This window comes from Plectropomus leopardus, chromosome 8, assembly GCF_008729295.1.
Source record: "Plectropomus leopardus isolate mb chromosome 8, YSFRI_Pleo_2.0, whole genome shotgun sequence".
In the NCBI taxonomy this organism is placed as follows: Eukaryota; Metazoa; Chordata; class Actinopteri; order Perciformes; family Serranidae; genus Plectropomus; species Plectropomus leopardus.
This window is the reverse complement of record NC_056470.1, coordinates 4,461,724-4,481,249: the sequence shown is the minus strand read 5'-3', so window position 1 is coordinate 4,481,249 and position 19,526 is coordinate 4,461,724. Positions and strand designations below refer to the sequence as shown.

General features: G+C 38.8%; 1 protein-coding gene across 1 annotated transcript in view; it reads right to left on the bottom strand.

The window, feature by feature from the left end:
* LOC121946594 (vacuolar protein sorting-associated protein 13D-like) overlaps window positions 1-19,526 on the bottom strand; it is a 129,699-nt gene that overhangs the window by 94,583 nt on the left and 15,590 nt on the right. The window contains 6 exon segments of the mRNA XM_042491235.1: window positions 40-140; window positions 3,836-4,006; window positions 5,767-5,871; window positions 6,089-6,205; window positions 14,451-14,531; window positions 15,075-15,265. Coding sequence (XP_042347169.1) covers window positions 40-140; window positions 3,836-4,006; window positions 5,767-5,871; window positions 6,089-6,205; window positions 14,451-14,531; window positions 15,075-15,265 — 766 coding nt within the window.

Genomic DNA, 19,526 nt, shown 5'->3' with positions numbered 1-19,526 from the left:
AAAAAAAAAGAAAAAAAAAAAACTTAAGTGTGAACTTACTTCCCAGAAATTGGCTCTTTTGGTCTCCACTTTCGGTAAAGCATCTCTCTCTCCCGACGGTCCAGCTCTTTAAGGAATGCCATGATCTGCTGGTATTGAACCTACGAGAGAGCAAAAACACATTCATTCACTGCTCTATGTGCCTGCTCCTGTTACATAAACTAATTAGTGACACTTGAGCAATATTTACCCTAAATATAGTGCCAATAATGATAGCAAAGCTCAACCTCAAGTGTAATATTGTGATTATAAAACAGACTACAACAAAATAAAAGACACTCAAAATGATTTCATAGGAGGAGGTCAGGCTCCATCCTATCTGTCGCAGCTCATAGCTTCTTACCAACCCTCAAGATCACTGCGCTCTGAAAACGCTGGGTTACGTGTGGTTCCCAAAGTCTCCAAAAGTAGGATGGAAACCAGAGCCTTTAGCTACCATGCTCCTCTTTTATGGAACCATCATCCAGTTTTGGTCAGGGCTATAATTAGGGCTAGCCCCTAGTTAGGCTGACATAGATTTAATCTGCCAAGAGACTTTCTATGATACACTGAGCTCCTTTATCCTTCTCTTGCTCCCTCCATCTGAAAAGGCTCATGTCTGTCTACTGAATTACACTAACTCCATTGCCTCTCTGGAGCATTCCTGCTTCCTTGTTCCCTAGTTTTCCCGGATCCTGGCTGCAATCTTGGCTGCGCCTGATCATGGTGATAGCTGTGCTGGTGCTGTGACCCTGCCTTTGGTTGTGCTCGTGCTGTGGCTGCACTGATACTGTACCCCCGGCTCGCCCTGATCGTGGTTTTGGTTACTTCAGTAGGCTCAAAGGAGTCCCACTGAGTCCTCAGGAAGGGGTACTACAAAACACATATATGATTTGTCAACAAACATTTAAGTAATATAAAAAATATCTTATATTATCCCTCATGTTCCCTTTATTTTACTGACAGAACTCATAAAATGATCCGACTTAACAATGCCAAAAATCTTAGTCAATGTGAGGTTCTAAAGTCAGAGGGATGTCATATACTGTAAAGCCCTCTGAGGAAAACCGTATTTTGTGAAAATGGGCTTTATAAATCAAATCGACTTGACTTGTGGAATAATTCACTCACAAAATACAACACGTTTTGCTAATCTTATGTCTGTTTCCTTTATAAAGCATGGTGTCTAATGTCCATGGTGACTAATAACTGAAAACCATCAAACACGTCAGGGGACTCATATGTAATACTAGTCCAGCAAGCAGACCGACCCTTTGTAACAAGCAAGCCACACAGAAGATTTCTAGTCCCTGTTGAGTCAGCGGGTTTTCCCAAACTGAATGAAAAGCACACACATTAACACATAACTGCTTTGGTAGCTCAGTCTTGTTTTAGCTAAGATATCTGCTGTAAGCAAATCATTTTTCCACGGACAGATTTAGCTACTATGTTGGCTAACGTCTCATGTAGGCTATTTTTATAGATTATCACTGTGTCAACAACTCATCACAGCACAGCTGTTGTGATCCAAATATTTCCAACAACACTTGACTCCAGAGTGTTGTTAAATCCAAAAGTCAACATTTATTGAAAAAAAGATGTATGCATCTGTGCCAAACTAAACAATATATTTTATTTAATGAAATATTTTGCCCAATTTCATATTTGTCATTTAGTCTTTCAAAAACAACACACAACTGTTTCCTCTCAGGCTTACCCCACACTTGGGAAGCGCCCACATCATTAATGGGGCTGTCTAGCACCAGTCTAAAAGCACTTTTATTGATATATTTTGAACAAAAATAAAACTACCTGATCCATCTTGTATCATTACTGTAGCCTCCTGGTTTTTGATTCAGCTCTGGGAGTTACAACATTGCAGTGGAAGTGGCGCAATAATAATTTTAGTGATGAGCTAGGTGTGCTGCCATGCTGATTTGATCATTCCTTTTTTGAAGATTATTTTTTTTAGAGTGAAAGGGGGAAGAGAGAGAGGAGATGACAAGCAGCAAAGGGTCAGACTCAAACCTGTGGATGCTGCAGCAGGCATGTAGCCTTTGTACATGGGCACCTGCTTTACCAGGTGAGGCGCCTCATCTGATCATACTCTAAGTGTCTTGTTCATCAGTCACATTGTCTGGTTGAATCTACTTGTTGTATAATTGGCAAACAAAACACAGATGGTTTAGAAGAATGTGAAATTAAACTGCCCTGTAAAAACCAGACACTGTAGATATGATCTATGACCAATACAACCACACACTCAAACTCATACATATATTGTTATATCAGGATTTACCAGTCCTTATGTGTGGCATTATTTTTACCATGTGTGTGTGCGTGTGGGTGTGGATGTGTGTGTGTGTGTGTGTGTCATCATTGCATCGGTAGGTGGTTAGGTTCGTAGGTATGTAGGTTGTTGGTAGTGTGTGTTGGTAGTGCACAGATGTGTAGTTGAGATCGAAATGAAGGCCGATTTTGAAGATGGATGAGCAACAGTCGTGGAAGTATAGGGGTAGGAAGTAGGGAAGGGGTCACTGGTCCTACACCCCTGTTCCACATTTACCATAAGTCATGGATCACGATATCCCACCTAGTGTGATCCTATTGGAAGGTGGTCTCCATTTCCGTTTTATTCCTCCCTATTTTTCCTATCCTAGTTATCCATCTGCTCATGTTCAACACTCACCAATAAAGGCCAGTAAAAGACAAAGTGGAGGGGTGAAATCATTTTGACACTGATACTGCTTTCAATCACTGTTTCTCACTGATTAATTTCTATTCTACTCTGCTGGTGTGTTTTTGTACTAAATAATGAGTGTGTTCCCTCACTATACTTATACTGAAATTACATTAAAAGGATTCCTTTAGGGCAGGTATGGACAGTAGAACAAATACAGTGACCAATGACATTGTCACTGTACATATAGGCATGCTGGTATTGTTTTAGGTTAGACTTTAAAATGTGAACTTATCTTTAAAAAAAAAGCCTACCAGGAAACAATAGGGTTATACCTTCTCAGCTGCTGGAGGAATTTAAGTGTAAGTATTAGCATGCAACTGACAGCATTTTAAAAAGGCTAAACGGAAAAAACAACTGTATCAAAACAGCTCAACAAAGAGGAAAGTGCTTGGGTCAGCAACAAATTAAAAACAGGAGCAGATGAGAAAATTCACATATGATCAAAAATTGCAATGTGAACCTGTTTCAAAAGTGGTCGAATGACTTGGAACATTAGAAAAGTGCTTGTCCATTTACCTTTTACCAAACATGGGCTCTGCCCGAAAAATTGAAATCTGACACTGAACCTTCAAACAACTGGATTGACTGAGATGTTTGTCTACTGGTTATTTGATTATACAATAATGTCTATAAATAATTAAAACTTTGTACTTCATAATACTTGTAAAGTTTCTGTTTTGTTTTCAACATGGTTGAATATGAGCACAGATTCCAAAGCCAAGTGTCTGGGAATAATTACAATTTGGCTAAATAATGATGAGAAACCTATATATAAGGTGATTAGCTGACTCTGTAAAACGGCCAGCAATGGCCAGAGCTGCCAGGCTGGAACACACAAAAGAAATACACAGATAGCCTACAGTTCAACTGGTTAAAAGTATTAAAGTATAGATTGTTTACCATTTTGAAACAGATTCTTTTACAGATTAGTTTTACACAGCAATATGTTTGGAGATATAAAATCCACAAAATCTTTTGACCTTTAGAAATTTCAGCGTGGTGACTTGAAACACTCAGAGATTTTAGCGTCATCTTCCATTGCTGCTAGCGAAGGCAAAAGGTGTTAATACAGACCTGTGACAAGCGTAAAGACATGGGCTCCAGCTGAACTTGGCCTTCAATCCGTGGGCTGTGTCGAGATCTCAGAGCCTCCTTGGTTGTGTTCCTTCTGAGCAGCACGGAGGCACACACTGGTTCAAAGATGTACTGATGCTCACGGCTCTGCATACACTGCGTCATCGCATCCTGTACAATTGCAATACAGAATACTCCTGGGCAACTTTATCTCTTGCAGTGCAGATCATTCTAGAGCATGGATCCACAGCTCTTAAAGTACAAGTGGTCCACGAAGCAGCCTCTCTTTTGTCATTTATGATATCATTGATTACTGAAAATCACCAGGCATGGTTAGGCATAACATAATTAAATATGACTAAACTGACTCTTCCGTAATGTTTGAATTTATGTCATATGGGTACATTTATTTCAGTTGGTTGTATTCACAATCACATTCTTTCGTTCACTACCCAAAGCTTATGACCATAGGTCAGAGCTGGGACGATGAACCGGTAAATCAAAAGTTTTGGTTCCTGACTCAGGTCCCTGTTTAACACGACAGACGCCGCACCAAACTACCTATTCATCGCATGCTCCATTTTACACTGACTCGTGAACAAGACCCTGAGATACTTTAACTCCTTTGCTTGGGGCAGTAAGTCTCTCCCAACCCAGGCAATGCAATCCACTGTTTTCCAGTAGAGAACCATGGCCTCAGACTTGAAGGATCTGACTCTCACCCCGATTGCTTCGTGTTCGACTATAAACAGCCAGTGCATTCTCGAGGTCATTGTGTGTTAAAGAAGCACACCATCTGCAAAAAGCAGAGGTGCACTTTTGAGGTCTCCTACTAGACACATGACTTTGAGCCTAGTATACATACTCAGCTCCCACTAACCTTGTTTCCCGTTTGGTACAAAATGGAGTTGGTTATTTCCACATTTCCATTTTGAAAAGCTGTGGATAGTACCAATAAACACCGTCCCCATTTTTCATCACCTGTCTGTTAGGGTACCTAGTACACTGCTCAGATACTAAGAGGTGGAGCAAGAAACACAGCAGTTTGTTGACTGGTCAAAAGAGAACCGTCTCTCTTGCACAGGTCTGAGTTGTAGCTGGTTTTGAAGCTTATGTTAAGTGTTGTAACTGTGGCAAGATTTTCAAAAATTTGTAAACTATAACTACAAAATGAAAGGATGTCTTCTACCTCTATAGACTGAGGAAAAAATAATTTCTATCTTTGTGCTGGCGGCCAGCAGAAGGTGGAACATTTCCTCATAGTGCTACTCAACGCTTGAGTTGACAATGTGAATCAATCAACACACCTTAAATGTGACTATTACAATCCTGTCCATTAGTTTTATTGTTTCTCTTCAATGACAAGCACTTTAGTAGGGACTGGATCTTAAGCGTTTAAAAAGTGTACATGAATTTCAATCGTCATACACTCTAATCCTCACTCAGAGAAAAAAAATTGTGGAGTGTCATTTCAATGCGCTCTGACGGCACAAAACTGCCTGACAGGGACTCGGTAATAACCCATTGAGAGAGACTCTCACTCCAGCCTGTTCTTTTTTATTCTAAATATGTCAGGGTGCAACCTGTTACACGGATGATAAACAAGGTGCAGACTTCACCTCTGTATCACCAGTGAAGAAGAAATACAGAGAGAGCTGGACAGATCTGCGAGTGAAAACCAGCCCCTCCTACATTTAAGAGTACTGTCTACGGTAGAAACACTAAACAGATCTGTGGTCCAGGTGCGTGTCTGTAGGGGGGACTTTTGGTTCTAAAGGTACTATAACTAAAGTTTTTGGTGGAAATGGGGTTTCTGGTTTTACAAGGACTGAATAGCTAGTAGCAGCGACCCAGTACCAAACTAAAACTAAGCTCACACACTGTCTCCAGTAAGCTGACTCGTAACAGCTAAGGGTCACTAAGTGTCTGACCTGGATCTGATTGGCAGGCAGCTTTCCCAGCATTTCACACTCTGTATCCCAGTAGACACTGAAGTCTTGAATCTCCAGTTGCTTTTGTCGGAGAAGCTTCTGAACCTGCAACAACAAAGGAAATCCTATGATCTTCAATTGTTAAAACCTGTGGTAAACCTGTATTAACTACAATATAAAGATCACATTGACTTCCAGATCTTATAAACATAAGTGACAAAGTTATCAAAAAAATAAATAAAATTTTCTTTATCCGCTAAAAGCCTACATGAAAAAGAAATTAAGTGTGATTTCACATTATTACTTTTGAGTGAACACTTACCGCCTCTCTGGATGGGTTCTGAGCTGCAACGTTGTTGATGCAAACCCCAAAGGAAAAGGGTTTTTCCGGGCTGGAGAAGTCATCCTCAAATCTAAGATGCACATCTTGGATCTTCAACTACAAATAAGCCAGAAAAGTTACCAACCAAAGTTAAGTCTGTAGCTCAACAATAACAAGTGCCTGGCCTTGGGTCAGGCTGGCTGCAGTGTTGGAAAGAATTACTGTGCTGTTATTTGAAGGCATTTACCTCTTCAAGTATTATTTTTCAAAGTGTTCGTATGGGTTCAAATCATGCCTATGCTGTTGTACAGTATCATAAACACTCAGTTGCCCTGTTATTGGGTACACCTTGATCTAAAGTTTTGTTCATAATTTTTCAAGTCTGTCTTACAACAATAGTCAGATCTATTTGAACACACAGGATTTAATATATTATTACCATTTGGATAAAACTCTAATTGGAATGTGACTTGGTGTGTGCTTGAAAGAGACAAAACAATAAAATAAATAATAATAAATACACAAAAATAAATACTCATCAACATAAAAATACAACAAAAAAATATCTAGCAAGACAAATAAAACATCAGCATGATTATATAGCGACACATAGAACTTACTCTAACATCTTAACTCTAACAAAGGGAAAAAGAATACAAACAATTTTGCGGAACCTTAAGAAACCAGCTACAGTTAACCTGCTGTAATTAGAATTATTCCTTGTGTTTTTAATAACCAGTAAAAGATCCCTTCATAGTACACATCCCATGGGAGACAAATTCTACAGTCCTTGATCCCTCAAAAAATGTATCACAAGAGCAGCAGTCTAAATGAATGAAATCAAGTGGATGTCTTTCTAAGTTACAAACTTTTTAATGTGAATTTTGTAAGACGAAGTGTACTATGAGATTGTTTTTCGGATAAGCAACTTGCATTACATCCAACAGTGGGAGTGATTTTTTTTTTTTTTGTCCAATGCAATGCACTCTGGTAGTTGTAGGTTTTCTACCCCTTGAGCAAAAGCAAATGCCACAGCCCTTTCTTTCTGTTTTCTCTGGCCATGTAGCACCAACCTCAACAATCTAGTTGTATCGACCAGGGTCCGACTGAGCCTGGGAGTCCCCAAGCCCAGCCTGAGGACACAATACGACTGAGAGGTGTTCTCAAGTCCTGACCTTCAAGACAGATACACAGTGGAGGTGAAAAATGGCTTTCAAACTGCTGGATGTGGGAGAGGAGCCCAGTATCATGGAAGGGCATTTGTCACTGCAAACATGGGAAGCAAAAAGAATATGTGTGCCTGTGATTGAGAGAATCAGAATCTCCCCAAGTCCAGGTATCCAGAGGTCGTGGCAGCACATGGAAAAATGGAGGAAACGCACTAAAATTCAATCACAAGCAGACAGCGCAAGACCACAACATTCATTCCTCCATTGTAACCACTTGTCCTCTTAAGGATCACAGGAGGCTGGAGCCTGTCCTCATCTGTCATTGGGCAAGAGACAGGGTACACCCTCGACAGGTCAGACCATCACAGGGTTAACACATATAGATGCTCTAGAATTTGAGTGGAACATGGAAGCGAAAGAAGCTGTCCTAACTCTCTTAAAACATCAAATGAATCTACAAGAAAAGCTGATGGAAGTGGAAGGACACAGAAGACGCTGTAATGTGCGAATTTATAATGTGGCTGAACAGGACAATGAATCTGTGCCAGAATTGGTGGATGGACTTTTACGCCGGGAACTCACATTACCGGAGGGAACTGAACTACACATACAACAGGCACACAGAAGCCTCGGAAAGAAACAACTACCGGGGGCAACTCCAAGATCCATAGTGGTCAATTTTCTGAAATATGAGACCAAAGAAAACATTCTGGCTAAAGCATGGAAAAAGAAAATAAAAGTTGATGGGAGACAGACATTTTTTGACCATGACTATCCCAACGATTTATGTTTCCCTATCACCATAAGGAAACATAAATCCTACAATGAGATTAAGAAGACTCGGAAAGATAAAAACATTGGCTTCCAGACGCCACTGAGCAGAATAAGAATTCACTGGTCAGATGGGCCCAAGATCTACAACAATGCTGAAGATGCAGCACGAGACATGAGGAGAAGAGGGCTGGAGATACAGGAGAGGCGTGACAGTGGACCCTCCCTGGAGGAGAGAATCCGGAGCGCATCACCATGGCACCACGTCGGAGAGAGGCAGGGGACAAACGTGGAAGATGCTGCTTCAGAGGAATTCAGCCAAGACATAGGAAACCGAGCAAAAGAAAAGCTGCAAGAGTTTAAAAGATAAATAAACAAGGGAGAAAAGGTCAATGGAGATCTGGATGCAAGGAGGGAGGGGGGGTGGATCCCCAGGAAATCAAGAGGAATTAACTTTCCTGTTTTTAAGTTAAAATCTGTACAGAAGTTGGATGAGTAATCAGAGTCATTACATCTGGAAAAAGAAGTTATTTACAAGGAGATGATTTGATTTATAGTCTTAGGCCCAATTTTTATTTTATTTTATTTTGGTGTCATATATCTCAACTGCCAACCTATGGACTTTTTTTACTACAACGGAAGGGCTTTGTTGGGTTAGACTTATTGTGGGGAGTTTTAAAACCACCCCCCTCCTCCTCAAGTACAAGACTTCTCTATCAAAGGATTACATAAGAATCGACAGGGGACATTAACGAACTATTGTCTGTTGGACTGTCTAGCATGATTGGAGGGGCTCATTTCTGGTCTACTCCAAATCACTTAATATTACAGTGGAGGAGGTTAGAACCATTTCGAGGAATAAAAACAATGCAATGTAATGCAATACAATGGTGGTGTCATTGAATATTAATGTCCAAAAAAATAGGTAAAGTTTTAACTAACAGAAAAGGTATTTGAGGAATATTACAGTAAATTATACACACAATCTACCACTGAAGGGGAAGACGACTTCAAAACAAAATATGATGTTTACTTCAGAAATAACAGTAGAAGAGATAGAAAAGGCAATTAGTCGGGCTAAATCGGGGAAATCACCGGGAGCTGATGGACTGGGGGCCTCCTTCTATAAAACCTTCAACAAGGAGTTAATTCTACTACTATTTGACTCATTACAGGCAGGATTCCTTCCTCATGGAAAGAGGCTATCATCTCTGTTATTCCAAAGGAAGGGAAAAACAAAAAGATTGTTGTAATTATAGACCAATATCGGTCTTAAATGTGGACTACAAACTTTATACCTCCATCATAGCAAAGAGATTAGAGGAATTTATGCAGGATTTGATTGACGAAGATCAGACTGGTTTTATTAAAGAAAGACAAACACAAGATAACATAAGAAGGTGTTTACATGTCATAGAACATATGCAAAGTACAGGAGAAAGTGCAATTTTTTGTAAGTGTAGATGCAAAAAAGGCTTTTGATAGCGTAAATTGGATATTTCTGTACAAGGTATTTAAAATATTAGATTTAATGAAGAATCTGTGAATTGCATTAGATCAATATATCAGGAACCAATGGCAAGGATAAAAATAATTGGTAAAGTGGGACAAGACTGGGATGTTGCCTTTCACCCAGTCTCTTTGCATTGTTTATTGAACCCTTAGCTCAGATGATTAGGCAGGAAGAGGAAGTAAGAGGGGTGAAGATAGAAGGGGGGGAACATAAGATAGGGTTATTCGCGGATGATATTTTAATCTTTTTGGAACAACCTAATGATAGCTTTCCAAAATTAATGAGATTATTAGAGAATTAAGGAAGATACTCGGGATACAAAATTAATGTCACAAAAACACAGTTTTTGTCAAGAAATTACTCTCCATTACAAGAGACGAGGGAGACATACAAGCTCATGTGGAACGAAAATTATATAAATATATATATATATAATATATATGTAAATATCAGAAAAAGAAATAGATAAGTTATATGATGCAAATTACACGAAAATAAATCAAGAAATAAGAGAAGATTTGGAGAGATTGTCACTTATTAGTTTGGATTTCAGCTCAAAGATAGAGATAATTAAGGTAAATATTTTACCAGGGCTTTTATACCCTGTTTCAGTCCCTTCCAGTCTTGATCCCACAAAAACAATTTATAGAATGGGATAAGTGGATGTCGGGGTTTATGGGGAGGAAAGAAACCCAGGATCAGATACAAAACTCTGCAGCTCCCTAAAGATAAAGGAGGTCTGGCTTTACCAAGCCTCAAGGAATATTTTTATGTTGCACAGATCAGACCTTTGATATATTGTGCAAGGACGGATATATTGCGAGATGGAAAAGTTTAGAAATGTGGGACGAAGGACATAGAAGTATGAAATTTAATAACACACAAAAGATTATTGGCAAATTAGGTAATCAATTAGATCTAATAACTAAAACTACAATCTGAATATGGAACGCAGTAGTTGAAAGATACAAACTGAAAAAGAAAAGATTTTTTTAACCTTAATTATATAAGTAAGAGTTGGCATAGGCCTGATTAACCAAAGTGGGAGGCTTTGTCACCAAAAGAAACTGTGCTGACAGTTGGAGAATGCCAGGATGCACTCAGAGACCTCTTTTTTTCAGCTCAAGAAGGAATAACTATCCCAAACACTACCCTCAACAGGTTAGTAGTGTACAAAGAAGGAAACACTGGGCTCTTAATGTGTGGAGGCAGAATCCAAATGTTTAGTGAGGACAAGACAGTGTCCAAGTGGAGTGCCAATCTTACCGTGTGAAGCATGGTTGTCGATACTGCTGGCACATGAAGCTCACAAAGCAAACCATGAAGGCATTTCTGGAACTCTCCTCAGAATGAGGAAAAAATGACTGGGTAATCAAAGGTCGAAGACTTGCCAAAAAGTTGTGAACAAGTGTGTTATCTGCAGGAAAGCAAGAACTAAGCAATGACAATAAATCATGAGTGACCTTCCACCTTAACGCGCATGCCCTGTTGCTCCATTTCAATTCACATCTGTTGATCTGTCCGGACCTTATGAGGTGAGGGATGAGGTGAAAAAGAGAGTCAAACTCAAAGTCTGGGGAGTAGTATTCTGCTGAATGGCTTCAAGAGCCATTTAAACTGATGTTGTTTAGTGACCAGTCATCCAAAGCTTTTCTTCTAGCCTACAAAAGATTCACATCACTGAGATGACACCCCCAAAAACTGTCGTCAGATCCCAGCACAAATTTTGTGGGAGCAAGACCTGCTCTTGAGGAGTTTCTTAAGTTTCTGCACAAACTCAAAAAAATCTGACCTTGAAGTGGAAGCTACTAAACTTGGGACCAAATGGTCTTGGAAAATCCATCCAGCAGACTCTCCACAAAGAAAGCGGAGGCTGCTGTCAAAATAGTAAAACGGGCCCTAAGTAACCTCGGAGAGATAGAGCCTTGACTCGGCGGGAGTTCCAAACATTTCTATTTATGGCAGCCAACCTAGCAAATGAGAGACCCATAGATGCAAGAATGCAAAGCCAAGAAGACTGTGTCGAGAACATCAGTCCCAACACTCCCCAGGCGACTTCCACTTTGAAGGCTACCCTTACTAGAGACTCAAAATCATTCAGGCAGAGGTCAGCAAGTTTTGGAAGAAATGGTGCCAATTCGCTGGTCCAAACCTCTTCATCAGGAAAAAGTGGCACACAAAGGAGCGAAATGTTTAGCTTGCTGACCAAAATGCTTTGAGGGGACAATACAAGCTGCCCGGGTTGTAAGTGTCAACAAGGATGGAGGAGGAATTGTGAGAGATGTTCATCTGAATGACTTTTGACAGCTACCCAGTACCAACCATCAAAGCAATCAAAGAGCAGGAACCTGACGTCAACAAAAGTGGAACCAAAAGACTTCAATGAAAATTTCTTCCACAGTTGTGTTTCCCTGGTTGTTCTTCTTCCTATAGAGGAGCAGCTGAAAGCCTGAAATTGTTATGACCTCCTCGGGTTCAGTAACCAGGAGGTCAAGTGAAGGTGTCAAGTTAAATCCAGAGAATGATTAATATATATATACACACACATATGTGTGTGTGTGTTTGTGTGTGTGTTGTTTTTTGTTAAAATATATACTAATAATACTAATTAGTTATTAATTCTGAGATGGTTTGTTGGGCTCAAGTTTTAAATGAGGTTACCTATTGACGCTTACCTGGTAGGTCTGGAGGTGCTGTGTTTGTGAAATGATCGGACACCGGAGGGCAGCGCTGTTTAATCTAAGGGAGTTTGCTGCTGCAGGTATGTCCAGTTGAACCAGCTGTGCTGATACGGCAATTTAATTATGTGACCAGGTAGCAGTTTTTTCTTTTGTTGTGTGCGATCGCTGAAGTGTGGATGAGAATGGACCTTCAGAAAGTCAATTAAAAGACAAGCCCAGAGACACCACTGGTATGTTACAATTGATTGACTGTTTGATTTTGTTCAATTGTGGCATTTTCTGTGAAGTTTGGTGATATATTTGATTATGTGAGACACTAAGTATCATCTTTTGAGTGCCTTAAGCAGTAGAGGTTAGTATTTGAAAGCTTTGATTGAAGTGTGGCATGACGCTTTATTGCTTGTTTAGCGTCTTTATCGTTTATTTAGCGCAGGTTGAAAGCTACCATAAACTTCCATTCTGCTATGGGTTTTTATTTTATTTAATGCTAAGATAGATAATGATGCAGTTAATGGAAGTTTATTTTGCAGTCTAGCTATGTTAAGAATTACGAGTAATTTATTAAATTAATTTATGTGCATCTTTTGTACTTAAATGCAAAGAGAGAAATACTGATGCAATTTCTGTTTTGAATTATTAGTATTAAAACTAGGTTGCATGATTTGATAAATATTAAATTATTCAAACAATTATAAATATAATAAGTAAACTTCTGATATCATAATAAGTAATTATATATATTGAATGTTAAAAATATTGTTAAATGTATATTATGTGTGTTGTTGCATTATATATGATAAATTTAATATTTGAATATTTAAAAAACTAATGTGTTGCATTCATAGTTAAATATGTGTATAGATACATTTTAATTAATTATAAGCAATATTAATAAATGTAGTCTGATTGCATTATTAAATGCTAAATATATGTAATAAAAATAGATAGTTGATAATTGTTTGAAAGTCACTTAGATTAATCTAATTTTCCCAGATTTTCCTACATTCATCTATAATTCTAATTTATCTTCTTTTGAACATATATTCAAGAGTTTAATTAATTTACTTTCTGGGGGTCGATTCTCATCTGCTCTCCAGGGATCACACACAACAAAAAAAAAAACTGCTACCTGTCACCTAATTAAATTGCCGTGTCAGCACAGCTGGTTCAACCGGACATACCTGCAGTGGTACTCTCCTTTAGTTTAAACAGCGCTACCCTCCAGTGTCCGACTCATTTCACAACACAATGACTCCAAAACCAACAGGTAAGAATTAATAGGTAATAGGTAACCTCATTTAAACTTGAGCCCCAACAAACCATCTCAGAATTAAAGACTAATTATTAGTATTAATTAATTATATAATACTATTAATATTAATATGTGTGTGTGTGTGTGTGTGTGTGTGTGTGTGTGTGTGTGTGGATGTGTGTATGTATATTAATCAGTCCAATGTCCTGCCATCTGTCTGTGGCAATTAATGCCCTTACTGGTTCAATTTTTGCATGACATTCTTATATTTTATGTCCTGTACGATATCCACCCATCATTCTTAATCCCATGCACATCTCACACTAGAGATACCACTGATGTAAACACAAAATGCATTTGCTGTTTTGTCAGTTTTGCTAATCATATGCCTTTGCTTATTGAAACACAAGTCTTACTTTTTGTCTGCCCTTTTAAGTCAATTTGTGACAAGTGTAATACAACAGCTCTGCAATAAAACATACTTTCATGAAGGTTAGAATCTTCAGCTTGTGTTCAAACTGTTTCCGGGAGGACAGAGACTGTTCAGGCTTGCCTCTATTGCACATCTGTCCGTCCTGGAAGAAAGATCCCTCCTCAGTGGCTCTTCCTGAGGTTTCTACCTTTTTTCCCTCTCTTATAATGTTTTTTTGTGGGGACTTTTTCCTTGGTCGATGTAAGGTGCCAAGGACAGAGGAATGTCGTATGCTGTAAAGCCCTCTGAGGCAAACTGTGATTTGTGATAATGGGCTTTATAAATAAAATTGACTTGACATGACTTTAGAGGATGTACTTTGGTGTTTAATTGTACTATGTTATACTGATAGCTGTCTCTAATATTAAGTCTACCTAGTGATTACAAAAATGGAATGGACATCTTAGTATATAAATAACAAGGGGTATTGTTTGAACTGATGCAGAATACTCTTGTTGTTTATGATACATTCCCAGGTCTAGTATCTAATGTTGGAAGGCTTACCTCAATGTTTTCCACAATCCTGGTGACCACTGAGGCTGTGACAGAGTACCAGTAAGACTCTCCTCTCTGTTCACACTCACTCTGGAAGAACCAATCACATTCCAAAATATAATACATACATACATGCTGTCAACAACAACTACAAAGAACTAGAATATAAGACAATGAACAAGGTACAAGAGGCAGCAAACATTAGAACAAGAAGGCCAAGCTACATATTTTAATTCCATGATTCAATTTCGATAAGTCTGGCCATTTTCTTTAGTGGTAATTAGGGACTCTTATTTGCATCTGATGGTTTTGACATGTAAAGCCTCTCTGCTGCTACGAAGACAATCTGACACCAGTACTCTCTGTATCAGATTTGAAATCACAGTGAGAATACCAGAAATTACCATTTGGAAACATAACCTCAATTGTGTTGACATGAAGCACAAAAAAAGTATAAGCTGCACAAATGTGTAGCTACCTCAGTGTCACTCTAACACTGTAATACTCATTAGAAATCAGGAACCTTAATTGCTGAGGGATGAAAATGAGGAAGGACTTTATTATTTTCGTATCCCTACCAGTAGTGGGACAAACAAAGAGCACATTAAATATATATGGTGTTGATCCACCTACTTTAAATTTGTCTTCCAGAGCTTTAAGGAGGCGTGTTTTGCGCTCTCTCTCTTCCTCGTTCTCCTTCTCTTCATCATATTCCTGCAGCTGGGCAGGTCCAATGATTAGGTTAAGCTGGGACATGGAGATGACCCATGGGTCACTGTGAGGCCGGTAGAAAGGGATCTGAAGAGTAATCTTTCCAATGAAGCCTGGTGAAAGACAACAATGCATACATCACATAGAAGGAAGCACCCTGAATGTTGGCCATTTATATTGAAACAAGAACCAATTCAGATATCTCTGATCCAAATAAGAGTGTGTTTCTGAACCTTTCAAAAAAATGTTTTTAATCACTTCTTTTTATAATGTGCTGGAAGTGTTGTACTGACATTTAAACAGCAGCCTATTTAACATGCCCCTTGTCACACACTGCACACACTGCAAGTGCTACTGAACAAATATAATATAAATTGTATTTGTGTGTAAAATTGGCAGAGTGCCTCTTTTACAAAGTATCTAAATAAGCAATCTACTCATTATGAGTACTAGTTCACCAGTGACAACAGCTAAATGTCTCCTGTCAATCAGATGAAGCATTTTAAAGTATAGGAAAACAGCTATGCTTTGTCGGAGACTTACAATTTTGACAGCCTACATTGAGGGAGTATCCCATTAATATACTACTCCCTCCTTATATACAAAAACAATAATAGTAAAAAAAAAAATTTTTTTAAGTTTTTCCACAATATTCACGATCATAGAAATTTAGTCTGGTGGTATATACTTTAATTTCACTCACAGGTCTTTGCAGCATCCTGTATTCCCATTCCTTTTTTAATGGTTTATGTTGATTGTTGTGGCAAAATCTGTTTAAACATTTTCTCGCCTCCATAGATATAAAGAATTAGAGAGGAGTGAATAAAAATGTTGATACATTCATCTGAGTTAACTTTAATTGTCAACATGTGCTCAGAGCAATAAACGTCAAGAGATGCAGAACATTTTTTGCAATTTTCTTACCCTGGATTTAGCCTCGCAGGATGCTTTATCTTGCAAGTTTGTTGTCTGAAAGAGGAGCCTGCAGACACTCTTCAGGCCAGTATTAACATTTTCTTTAAAAATACTGGAATGCTGTCAGAATGCTGGACAGCACTCCTTATAGTTAAGATATAAAGATGCTACTACATTATTGAATGAAAGCAAACATAATTTTAAGTGGGGTAAGTCCCTTGACAATACAGCAAAGGTTTAAAGGGGAACACTGCCTAAGCTGAGAATTCCAATATGATATTTCCATATTCCATATTTATGAACATAAGCTACTCTCTCTCAAAGCCAGAAACCAGAGCAGTAAGTCTCAAACCCGTTAAAGTCTGAGCTGCTCCATAGCAAATAAATGGGAGCTGCATTTTGTAAACCAAAAGAATGTTTTCTTTTCTTTTTTTATACCCAAAGTAAGCTTTATTGTGTTGTAGTGTTCTTTGTTCTGATACAGAAAATGTACTCACAACATTCCCCAGGCTGCCCTCAGTGTCATCTACAACATTTTTCCCCAATCAACTGTCTGTGGAGCAGGTCCAGACTTTATAACCTATGACATCACAACTTTGAGTTTATCACTCCAGTTTTTTATTTGGGAGAGCATTGATCATTTTCACTCATATGACGGGCTGTTTTAGACCACAGGAATGAAATGCATGAATTCTGAAAATGATTGCTACCCTTAAAATTTCTGTTTTTTCCCAGTGCCTTGTTGAGACTGCGTTGTGTTGCCATTGAGGCCAGCCTCTGCTGCCCTCCACTTTCGGACTCAAGGTTTTTGCAGCGCCTCCCTTGTGCTGGTTACCTTGCATTCATCACTCAGGTTCTGATGGGGACCTTCAGCTTGCTGTTGGCCCAGGCATAACAGCAGGAATTTAATTTTGAATGGGCCTTTAAGTTAGAGTGGTTAACACTATTTACCTGATTTCTAACTGGTAGTTTCACTAAAACAGAAATGACTGATATAATGCTGTAAAGGCCACTAGCACATCTGGTTGATTATGACACTTTCTACATCTTTATCTAAAACATTTCCAATGCTGATATCTTATAATTTACCCGCACATGTTTGTATTTATTACAAGCGGTGAAAATTTAACATAGTATCCTATGTATTGTTTTTCTTTTTTGTTGTGGATTGTGCAGACCAATACAACCATTCAACATAATCAAGCCTTGAACTGTGGTGTCTTTTTGGAGACTTAAAAAACAATTCCAACAATGTATGTCTTCTGTTATTATATATCAGGTTTTCCAGGTTGAGAACAGTGATCTCAGTGCCGCATTTCACACCATTGACCATCAAATCTTACTGCACAGACTGAAATACTTAACTGGCCTCAAAGGAACAGTACTAAGCTGGTTTAAATTATACTTATCAGATCGTTCCCAGTTTGTTCACATCAATGATTAATCCTCTGTGCATACTGAGGTCTGCTTCGGAGTGCCACAAGGCTCTTTGCTTGGACCAATCAATTTTGCTTTATATATGCTTCCCCTGGGCAACATTATTAGAAATCCCTCTTAAATTTCCATTGTTATGCTGATGATATGCAACTCTATCTATCTATAAAACAACATGAAACTGATCAATTATGTAGACTTTAAACATGTCTTAAGGACATAAAACCCTGTATGTGCCATAATTTCTTGATGTTAAATTCAGACAAAACTGAAGTCATTGTTCTTGGCCCAAAACACCCCAGAAACTCCTTTTCTAAGGATATAATTTCACCTCTGAGTTTTATTCAATCAAGAAAATTCTTTTGCCTCCCATATGATACAAAGGAGACATCAAGGACTGCTTTCTTTCACTTATGTAACACCGCAAAAATGAGACCTATCCTGTCCCAAACAGATGCTGTAAAATAAGTACACGTAGGTGTTACTTCTAGGCTGGATTACTGTAACTCCCTGTTATTCCGCTGCCCCAACAAATCTCTTAGGTCTCTCCAACTGGTGCAGAATTCTGCTGCATGTGTTCTAACAGGAACCAAGAAAAGAGACCATATTTCTCTTGTTTTAGCTTCTTTGCACTGGCTCTCTGTAAAATCCAGGATTGAATTTAAAATCCTCCTCCTTACTTACAAAGCTCTAAATGGTCAGGCTCCATCCTATCTGTCTCAGCTAAGAGTTCCTTACCAACCCTCAAGATCACTGCACTCTGAAAATGCAGGATTACTTGTGTTCCTAAAAGTCTCCAAAAGATGGGAGCCAGAGCCTTCAGCTGCCACGCTCCTCTTTTATGGAAGAATCTTACAGTTCAGGTCCAGATCAGGGAGGCACACACCGTTTCCACTTTTAAGGGTAGACTTAAGACCTTCCTCTTAAATAACAATACAGCTTATAATTAGGGTTGGCTCAGGTTGCCTGGACCAGCCCCTAGTTATGCTGACATAGGTTTAATCTGCCGGGGGACGTTCTATGATACACTGAGCTCCTTTTTCCTTCTCTTGTTCCCTCCATCTGAAAACTCTCATGTCTGTTTATTGTATTACACAAACTCTGTTTCCTCTCCGGAGCATTCCTGCTCCCTTTTTTCTTAGTTTTCCTGGATCCTGGCTGCAATCTTGGCTGTGCCTGATTGTGGTGATAGCTGTGCTGGTGCTGTGACCCTGCCTTTGGTCGTGCTCATGCTTTGGCTGTACTAATACTGTACCCCCTGATCGTGGTCTTGGTTTTGCCATTACTGTGGTCCTGTCTGAAGCTACGCCTGCGTTGTGGGTCCTGATTGCGCAGATGCCATGATCGTGCTTGACGCAACCTTCTACTGCCATTATAGGGTGGTGAAGGGATGACGTATTTCTGTGTTGAAATATGTTGGCAAGCTGTTGGCAGCTATAGGAGAAGTAAGCCTACTCAAAAAAATGTTTTCCTGAGTGGGTTAGGGTTAGGGTTAGGGATTAATAGCACAGAAGTTTCACAGAAGATTCACAGAAGTTGAAGTCAGAGTCCTGCAGGAGAAGAGAGGTTGGCCTATTATCAGCACACTGTGCTTAAATTTACCTAAAGTTTGTTTAAGATGGAGCTATTAATTTTTATATAATTCTGGAAAGTTTGATGAAGCTGTGTCGGTGAACTATGGGGGCAAAAAACTAACCACCAAAAAAAAATATGAAAAAGCAAAATAATCGTTCATTTATCATAATCGAAGTAAAATGTTCAACTAATTGTGGTAGTGGTTTTAGGTATGAGGTTCAGACCTTTACTGGGGGGAAATTTTAGTAACTGGAACTTTAGTTGAATAGGTCTGCCAGTTGGTGTTGCCTGTTACACAGTATATTTGTCATGTTCAATGTCTGACAGAGAATAAATCAAAATAAACCTTATGATATCTTCATATCTAACTCAGGAGTAAAAGTGAACCTTTAAGCTTGACAGAAATAGTGATTTGATGTATATCGTGATATATATTGATATTGACTGTCA